This window comes from Parasteatoda tepidariorum, chromosome 7 (assembly GCF_982258835.1).
Source record: "Parasteatoda tepidariorum strain Cologne lab strain chromosome 7, Ptep-v5.0, whole genome shotgun sequence".
In the NCBI taxonomy this organism is placed as follows: Eukaryota; Metazoa; Arthropoda; class Arachnida; order Araneae; family Theridiidae; genus Parasteatoda; species Parasteatoda tepidariorum.
In genome coordinates this window covers 79,401,151-79,411,657 of record NC_141761.1, presented here as the reverse complement: position 1 = coordinate 79,411,657, position 10,507 = coordinate 79,401,151, and the positions used below count along the sequence as shown (strand labels likewise).

At 26.4% G+C, this 10,507-nt stretch overlaps 1 protein-coding gene across 1 annotated transcript; it reads left to right on the top strand.

The window, feature by feature from the left end:
* Positions 1–38: 38 nt before the first annotated feature.
* LOC107446680 (uncharacterized protein C9orf85 homolog) lies at positions 39–5,529 on the top strand. The gene is made up of 3 exons (XM_016061391.4): positions 39–509; positions 1,846–1,979; positions 5,422–5,529. Exons 1-2 carry the CDS (start codon positions 301–303, stop codon positions 1,967–1,969), a joined length of 333 nt encoding a protein of 110 aa, XP_015916877.3. The 5' UTR covers positions 39–300; the 3' UTR covers positions 1,970–1,979; positions 5,422–5,529.
* Positions 5,530–10,507: the final 4,978 nt, after the last annotated feature.

Genomic DNA, 10,507 nt, shown 5'->3' with positions numbered 1-10,507 from the left:
TTATCTTTATGAAATTTTTCTATTTCAACCGTTCAAACCATCGAAGTTATCGACGTTCGTAACAACTCTAAATGTAAAGCAATTCAGTCAAACGATTTAAACCCTGTGACCGCTGTTCATAATTCGCATGTTCACTTGTTTTACATGTAAACAAACAAACACAGAGGAACAAAGCATGCTTCGTTCTTGAAAGCGAATAAGGTCAAGAAATTTAGATTTTATTTATTTTTTAAAAATCGAGAAATTCTTGTTCAGTTAGTTTAAAGGATATTTGTTTGTTATTTTCAGTGGTTTTTTAGAATGAGTACACAAAAAGGCAATACTGCCCGAACACGACCCCAGAAATACAAAAATTCTGAAAAATTTAATAATGCTAGATATGATAAAACTAAAAAAACTCAAATGATAAATAATTTAGAATTAATTGCTTTATGTCCTCGATGTGAAGCTATTATTTCTTGGAAGATAAAATATAAAAAGTATAAGCCTCTAACAGTGCCTGGAAAATGGTTTGTAAACCTAATACCTTATTTAACTTTGTAGTTTAGATCAGTTCCTTATTATTACTGTGAACCTACCTCTGTGAGTTGTTGTATGTAATTTGTGATATATTATTACAAAGATTTACTTTGTGATATATGATTTACTTTAACATATTATAACCTTGAAGCACTGCCTTGGAGTTGTCGCTGAAGATTTACTTTGTGATATGGTACCTGTTAAATATAATTTCTTATAATATCGTTTTTTATATGCAAATTATTATTACTTTTATTTTATGTGAATTGTAGTTTTAAAATTCTTGGTTGAATAAGGGAATATTAAGTGTCTATCTTTCTTACATGTTCATATTACTTAATTTTGTGATGAATTTCTCACTAATCTACATGGAAAATTGTAAGCGGTTTCACTCCTCCTTATGACCTTTCATCCCATGTCCCTACCAAAAAAATAGCTGCCTTTCACTTATGCTTCTAAAATTTGTTCAAATAGTTATCTCATCAGGGATATACTCGTATCAGGATCTGTTGCGCCAACTACAATCGCAAAGCTGCCAAATAGGTTTTAAACTTGCAATTTTTTTTTTTTAAAAACTTGTAGATATTTACCCAGGGGTGACTATGAGTTATACCTTTCAAGTTGGTCCCTGTCTGTGATGATTTTAGTTTATTGCGGGCCGCTGCCCAGAAGTTACCAAGACTTGGCGATTATTCTGCCACAGATCAGTATATGAAAATCTCCTCAATGAAGAACTCCTTTACTTTAAGGGTGTTGCTGTAGACCTTGGTTTTTCTTTGAATATTTTTGATTCCATCTGTAGAAAATTAACCACACAATCCCTCAAACTTTAATAATTTCATTACCTTATTATCTGATTATCAGTCTCCAATTTGCTTAGATTTTGAACAAGTTGAGTTTAAAGTTGTTATTCCCCTGTAAACATACTGAATTTCACTAACCTTAAGGACCTGTTATTGATATTAATAACTGGAATTTTTATCAAATTCCATTCAACATGGGCAAATTAAGTGTACCCTTTAAATTTAAGATCACCAAAGATGTGTCCAAAATCAGGATATTAATATTGCTCTACATTGTTGGAATTCACTGATCTTCACACTGATCTTCAACTTCTGAACTTTCAAATTTTAAATTGTGATTTAGTTCATGCTCTTTCTAGTATCCTGCTCTTTTCCGATATTTGGAAATTTATTCTAGTTTAATCTTTGTAACTCTAGGCTTTCACCAAATCCCCTCATAGGTGTTTTTTTAACACCCCATGTTGTTGTTTTTTTATCTTGTTCACACTTGTTTTTCTGTTCCTGAAATATACTTTTGTTACAGTATAAAATGTGAAAAGAAGAATGTTAAAAGAGCCTACAATACAATCTGTCTAGAATGCAGTGAGGAATTGGATGTGTGTGCTAAATGTGGTGAAACTGTAGAGCATTCGGAAGATATAGATTAATGAGAACGTGGTAAGTAAGGATAAAATAAAAAGTTGATTGTTAATAAGTTTCCTACAACTCAAAAATGCATTTCTTTTTTTTTCCCTTCACGTATTTGTTCTATTTATTTTGAGTAGTTGATTTATTAAAAATAATAAATTAGTTTTAGTTACTTAAAAAAAATAATTTAATTTGCTAATATAAAGCTTTTTTTTTAAAAAAAAAATACATATTTTAGCTTAAAAAGATTTTAAGAAAAACAAAGAGTGGTAGAATAAACAATGTAACTGAACGATATATATATATTTTCATATTTATAATTATAACTTTCATTATAATTATAACTATAACTTTCATTAGAATGTTTTTGAATGTTGCTATTGGTACTAAAAATTGTGATTAGTATATTTCATTTTCAAAAATTGATTTACCAACCAAATGTACAGTTCTTAATATTAAGTCTTTAAGACCCTAAGTTTTTATTCAATTCAGAAGACAAGAGAACTGTTGCAATGAATTTAACATTAGGGTACAGTTTTACCAGCAGTCTGTCTAGGGCAAATTTACTACCGTTTAGCGGTACCTTCACAAATTCAACTTTAGGAAAAATGGTTGTTTCATAAAATACTTTTAAAAAAGCAAGTTCTAAGATTCTCCTCCCCACCTCTTAAAATTTTGTTTTTGTATCCCTGCAAAAAAAAAAACTATAAATACCTGGTTAATTGTGCATTTTGAATTTTAATGGAACCCTCCCAAGGATTGCTATTATGGCAAAGTAGAAGAATTCGCTTCCCTCCTGGTTTGTAAGAAGAGCACTTTTTCTCCTCATACCAAGCTGAGAGCATGCCGGGACCCCAAAAACCATGGGTTTTGGGATCCCGGCATGGTTAAATGGAAGAAAAGAAATGTCAGCAATTCCGTTCCTTAATTGAGCTGGAAGAAAAGGCACTAGTATCATGCAAACCTTGTTCACGTGTTTGGCCAGATAGTACAGTGTGGTAAGCCTAACCGGTTACTTAAGCCATATTATAGCTATTTTTTTCAATGAACGACAAATGAAACAACAAGGCTCTCCCTCTATAAACTTTTACTTATAATTTTTTCGAACAGACCTTTATTTTTTTATGAAATATTTTTTTCTCATTGAAACTTTTTTCTGTATAACCAAGTCTGAAATGTTCTCATAATAAAAAAAAAAAACTTTTAGTGCTTTTACTGTTAAATGCATGTTTTTATTAAATTCAAGTTAACATTTAACTATGGACAATGATTTTTATCGATTTTTAAATTTTGATGCAGTTTTAAGCCCAAAATTTTACAATAGCAAAATTGTTTTTGAATATATGAGGAATGATATATAGGAATTTACCAATCATAAACTATTTTTATTTGTAGTTACAATTTTTGTAGCTACTATATTTCCTACTTTACCATATTTTTGTGTTGATATTTTTATTTAATTTTCACAAATTATGACTAAATTTTCACGAAGTAGAAACCCTTTTTAAAAAAACTTAGACCCCTGGCCAGCAAAATTTTAGAAAGAACTCAAAATCATTTTTCAGGGAAAGGTAAAAGAAAAAAAACTTCATTCAGGGAAAAAGCTGTTTTTGTTTCAATCATTCAAGGAGGGTTCAAATCCTATATACTTAAGTATTAGAAAGGAAAAATTAACAAAGAAATATATTATGCATATGAATTTGATTTATATACAGATGTTGGTCAAATAAACATTTAATCTCCATAATGAAACAAAATGTCTATGTGACCATAAAAATATGTTCTACTGGCAAAGATAAATTTTAAAAAGAAAAGAAAGAAATTAACTGAAAACAGGGTTGGGTTTTTGACGTCAAAAAGTGGTTTTTGACATGACAAGGGTATAATACTGGTTTAAACCGTCAAAAACCCGTCAAAAATGTCAAAAACTGAAGTTTGCCAAGAAAATATATAAACTTCAAAACTACCAACAGTTGCCATGCATTATATTGAAATTTAATTATACTATAGGTAATCAGCAGGTTTTAAAATATTTTTTAATTAAAATTAAGGTAAAATAACAGATTTAAAATCTCAGAAATTTATATTCAAATGCATGTGCAGAAAAATTTTGCACAAAATTTTTTTAAATATTTATATTTTGAAAAAAAAAAAATTTTTTTTTTGATACTTAAGAAAATTAAAAGTTTATATGCATTTTTGACATATAAGGAACATATAACTAATATTTATAAGGAACTTACAAGTTATGTTGTATAAATACAAACTTGATACAAGTGTATGAAAAAAATTTTTAATGTTAGACCGAATATCTTTATTATCCAGTATGTTAATTTGAATTTAAAAGTAGTTATATTTGGGAATAATGATAAATATAATTCATATTGTTTATTATATTTATTTATAATTATTACACTTATCATTTTAAAACAATTTTTACCTCTTAATTTTTTTCCCCCACTTGTATTAAGAATACAAATTATGCATATCTTGAAAGCAAGAAGTAATTATTCAACAGCTGAATATTTAGATATTCAACAAAACTATATAGTATTCAGCAAAATGAAATTCACAAGTATTTGGATAAACTAAATTTTCAGCATAGCAAATGAATAGGCTGAATATACTGTAAATCGACACTAACTACTCTGTGTATTTAACAGAAAGCACTTAAATTTGTATTGTCTTATGTTAAAATGAAGATTTAAAAGAATATTAAAAAAAATTTTCTTTAAAAGATGTCTAATAAACAAAACTGCTAATGTTTATCTTTAAAAATGTTTAAGAAGATTTAAAAGAATATTAAAAAGATTTTTCTTTAAAAGATGTCTAATGTACAAAACTGCTAATGTTTATCTTTAAAAATGTCTAATTTTTAGTATAATCTATACTATACACTAAATTTGGTTAGAAATAAATTTCTTAATGATATCACTGCAGATTTTCAATAACACATGAAAATGAATACATAATATTACAAAAGATGTGAGCTTTCAAAAGTACAAGATTTTGGTTACTATTCAAAATATAAGTGTTTCTTCAAAATTTAAAATTTATTTTTTCTAGAACATATTTAGAAACACTATCCTTTATAAAAAAATTTATAAATTTTATGTATTAATTAAATTTCACATATGAATATATGTTTTTGACATTTTTGACGTGACGGTTTAAACCATGGTTTAAACTGTCACATGTCAAAAACCTGCCAACCCTGACTGAAAAATATAAATACCAATCAATCAGACAAACATTTAAGAAAAATTTGAACTTAAATAATTGTGCCTTTGTCGAAATATTGTTTGTTTAAACTTTTAATAAAAGTACAATATCAATACACTTGAATATACAAATTAAGTGAGATGTTGTCTACCTATCATGCCCCTTTATTTTATATTGTATAATAAAAATATTGAAATGTAATTTTTGATTTTTTTTTTACTTCATTAATGTTTTTTCCTTTCTTACTTAGGTGAAATTTGTGTTGCAAGGAACTAAAAAATGTAAATATTTTATTAGTGTATTTAATTCTTTTTTGTACAATCTGATCTGAATAAATAAATTTTTTTTTAAAAAAAAATGAGTAAATGCTTTACTTTGTGAACATTTTGAAAAATTATTTTCTTTTCAGTTCCACTGAAATGTTGATGCCATTCTATTACTGATAGAATTAATGTAACATTTTATTCAACAATATTCAGTTTTTATACATTCAAATCAATTTTTTATGATTAAAATATTAAATTGTATTTAAGAATTAAAACAGATGCATAAGGATTGAGTGTACAGATTAATGCTTAAAAAACTGAATGTGTTTATGCCATTCCGAATCAACTCATATAATTTAATATCTTTCATTTGGAATTTTTCACAAATACATTAAATAATTTTTAGAGAGTTTAAGGAGTGGTGTACCTAGTATCTAATTTGCAAAATTAATTTTATTTACTAGATAATTCCATCTAGGAATTTGTGAGCAAATAGACTATTAAAAAAGCAACCCTGAACATAAACTAAAAATTTACTTTATCAATAAAGTAAAAGCTTCTCTATTTACATATATTTAGAATTTTATGAAGCAGTTAAACAATTTTAAACATAATCAAGAATTTCTCAAAGATTAATAAAGCTAACTTTACGAGAAGTAAGACACAACCAATAAGCTGTTAAAAAAAGAAGTATGCATGTTCTGATGATAAATTAAATAGACCCTATGAGCTAAGAATCAATCTTATATTGAAATTTTGTGGAAAAAAAACCTAACCAGCTTTTTTTCCTCCTTCAGTCCCCCCGCCCGTTCTGTTTTGTAGACATTTTAAAAAGAATGCAAACGATAATAAGTATATTTTTTTTTATCATTTCAGCATATTTTTACTTTTTGAAATCAACATTTTCTAAAATAGCTCCTTTAAGTTTCCTTTTTATTTATTTATTTTTTTTTTCAATTTTTATAGTAAACCATAATTTTTTTCTAACGCAGAGGTAAAATGAAACAAAGTAAAATTCATTTTTGAAAAATTAACATTTAAGAATTTAAAAAAATTTCGTTTATTTACAGTTTTTATTAAAAATTAAACATTGCAATTATCTATATTATGTAAATATACTACACTGAAAACATATTTTTTTCTAAAATTAAATGTTAATTTTCGAAACACAAACTTCTGAAGAAAACATAGCATGATATATTTTTAAAATTCATTTACACAACAAAATATTATTTTTACTATGCACCTTAGTTTTATTTAAATAGAAATTTTATTTGAAAACAGTTTTCATACAATATGCACGGAAATTTTAAACAAAAATTTTTATGAAAATTACTTATTTACTCCTAATTAAGTTTTAACTATTCATTAAATGAAAACTTGACATTCACAGAAAAAAAAAATTTCAATACTTTTTACATTAAGAAAAATAGAATCTTTTATAACAAAAGAGAAAATTACATTATTTCATTCTCAGGATGCCTCAAATCCTCTGAGACGAGGCAAGGCAGGTGAACGCATGGTTAGGGGGGTGCCAAATGAAACCCAAATTTAATGTTCTTAAAATTTTTAATTTCCTCCTTTTTTTTACTTATATTGTTTGCGTGAAAACTATATTTATAGCTTTATTTTTTTAATTATATATTCTTAGAATTACTCTCTTAAGTTCAATGAGAAAATGAACATCGCACTGCAGAAAAGCTACTTGTTTGACGTTGAATAGAAAGAGTTCATTTTCCAAGGGGTGTGAAATTTCTATTTAAGTATGCTAAATGATAATTAAAATTTCTATTTAAATAAAAACCAGGAGAAGGGCATATAGAGAATGCATTCATTCTTTTAAATTTGAGCGATATGTCTTGTTAATTTTATGAAAACGGGAGAAATTGATAAAAAATAAAACATCACTTTGGAAGTTAAGTTCTCAATCAATAAAAAAAAAATTGTATTACATTAAATTACTCTATAATCAATAATAAAAAAAAGAATGACTTTTTTTAACGCTATGTATCGATGTACCATTCATTATTTTACAATATATGGTCCTTTCAGCTCAATTTTTTTATTAAAGAATAATTTCCCTTTTTGTAATACATTTTAAAAAATAAATGTATTTTAAAAATGTCTTTTGTACATTTTAAATTATTATTTTTACAAATATAAAAGAAAAAAGAATTAATTTTCTTAAAAAAAACTGAGTGCGTTCAAGAGAGTGTTAGATATGGGTCTTGGATATGTATTACATGTGAACCTATTTGTCAAATGCAGTCTTAATATAATGTGAAATTTTTGATATAAATCTTAATATTTAATGTTGAAAATACTCCTATTTCGTCTCAAATTTAAATATTTCATCCAAATCACTGCGAATTTTTGAAAAATGGGGGTAAATTAGAAACAAGATTTCATATATTTTGTTCTTTTGATATATATTTAAAATAGTAATTAAAAGATTTTCACGGAGGCTAATCTAAGACTTCTTTTTATCCACAAATAATTGCTGGATAACTTCGTTATTCATCTGATTTATCTAAAAGTTTGTTATTGTTGTAGTGTTCATTCATGTAGATTTTTATTTATTTATATACATAGTTTTATATACCTATATTAGTCTGAGTAGAGAATATCTAATCTTTCCCTAAAATTGTTTGATAGCAATAACGCTTGGGAACAAATTTTATGTTGCATTTATACAAATACTTGATCTTGTCTAATTTGTAGGGATTTCAAATCTGAAAACATCAGAATTAAACTCATGTACGAAAACGTTATCACACGCCGCTATAAGTGCTTCCTATTCCCAGCACAGGAACAGTTCATAATAGCAAAATCCTCCTAGCTGCTTATGACATCATTTTCAGACATAGGTACCTATGCAATTTTAATCCTGATGATGTGCCCTAACTCCCCTAAAAGTTTGTTGCAGTATTTATGTGACAAAACAGACAAAATAATAACATTATTTCGACAAAATAAATGGCACTATTTAAATAAAAATAGCCATAAAATGTCATTAAAAAAAACTATAGCTTGGAGAGAGAAACTAATTATCAGCAAAGAATCTACCTGAAATCAGCAATTTGAAAATAACAATATCTGTTAAAAAAAATCTTATGTAACAGAAAAAGAAATTGTTCCCCAGTGTCATTATTTGATATTTTCCTATTACTATAACGACCATCCGTTCTTTTGTTAATGCATTTTATATGAGGTCATTTTTAATGGTTTTTATTCAGATAGTATACTTTTTAAATATTTTAGAGAACTGTTACCATGAACGATTTTAGATATAGCGTGTGAATAAAGTAAGAATGAGCAATGTTAGGAAACCACTGAATGGATCAGTGAACAAGTGTATTAACGAGTCAGCAATAAATAGCTTTGAATTTGTTTATTGGCCAGTCATTGAAAGACATTTTAGTTGAAGTGGTTAGTTTAGTGAATAGTCGAATCAGTGAATGAGTTTATAATCGCATAAAAATGTTTATAAACCTATAAATTGTTTAACAGCAGTCGACGACAGCAATTTTTCATTTTTTAAAAATTAATTTTGAACAAAATTATGACATATTGAATGCAAAATATGAAGAAAAAAAATTATCGAAAATAAAATCGCAAAAACAATTGATTTTGAGGAGTCTATAAAACTGTTTGTTTGCCACTGTTATAGCAAGAAAAAATAAATTTTAATGTTTCTGCTTATATATTTGTATGCCATATAAGATTATGTACAATAAAAATATTACCTGTAGTAAATATTCAATCTAAAATACTTGCATTGATATTCTCATTAAACTAACGGATTTCTTTTTTACCCTTGGATGCGTTGTTATTTATCTTGTTCAGATGTTTCCTAAATGAGCATTTAGGGTTGATTAAGAAAAAAGATACAGAATTTTAAAAAAAGCAATTTTCTTCACTAGCGAAACAATTAAAATTATTTTTAAGAAATTCCAATTCTTTTTTTTAAATTGAGTTTTAGTATCACCCAGGACGCGAAAATGTCTTCCGCTGGCACTGAATGTAGCCTTCTAAAGTGAATACATTAATGATCATAATTACATTGTATTTAATATCAAAATATATGTCATACATTTCTGTAAACTTTTGTGTTATTTAGCACATATGTATAATATTAGTATTTTAGGTAGGTAAGTTCTTTATTTACGTCATGCTAAAGCTGCACAATGGGCTATTGATGGTGGGATGATCCTCTGTAGAGAGGGTGGTTACTCCCCTTTGGAAGTTTGACAATTGTAGCTCTTTGATGGTGTTGAATCGATACTGATTCAAAACTATAAAATTTTATATAGAGCATATAAAATTACGTTTAATTAAAAATGGAAATAAAATTTGGTTTAAGAAGTTCACAAAATTTTTTTTTTTAAAAATTAGGATACTAATAAAACAGCTTAGAACAACAGCACAAAATTGAAGAAATGAATATTTTCATTGAGGTAGTGTCTGACTTTTACTTCTGGGGAGTTACCACAAACTGCGTTAATTCGAAGAACAATTTTTTTGGCACCATGAATACTGGTTTCCTTCATGAAACTCAATCCCATGAAAAATTTTCTACTAGCTGAGGGGTAGGTTGAAACACGATTCCTTTAGGAATTATCATTAGAATGATGTTAAACACTTTTGTGCTTGTATTTTTGTTATAATTTAATAATTAAACTAACCATAAGTGTTCACTAACCACCATAGTCCATAAAGTGTTCTTGATCACACAAACAATTCTATTTTAATATTTAAGAGGAATAGTACCAGTTTCTTTATAATACTAATTATTTATGGAGAATATTCAATTGAGGAGATAAGAGGCATGAAATTAAAGTAATTATCAGACAAAAATATACAAGATAAATATAATCAAAATTTATTATCTAATTAAGACAACAAAAAAAATATTAAATTATTTAAAAGCAATTTATGAGGTTGTCAAAAAAATTATGATAAATGATTTAGAAATTAATAAAACAAAAAGTAAATATTCTATTATATAATTTTATTCTTGATATTATTGTATACTTTAAATTTGAACAGCATTTATAATAGAGGGAGAAG

Coding starts and splice junctions, on each gene's coding strand:
- LOC107446680 (XM_016061391.4), top strand. CDS start 301: ATGAGTACACAAAAAGGCAATACTGCCCGAACACGACCCCAGAAATAC. Junction 510..1,845: donor CTAACAGTGCCTGGAAAATG/GTTTGTAAACCT, acceptor CTTTTGTTACAG/TATAAAATGTGAAAAGAAGA.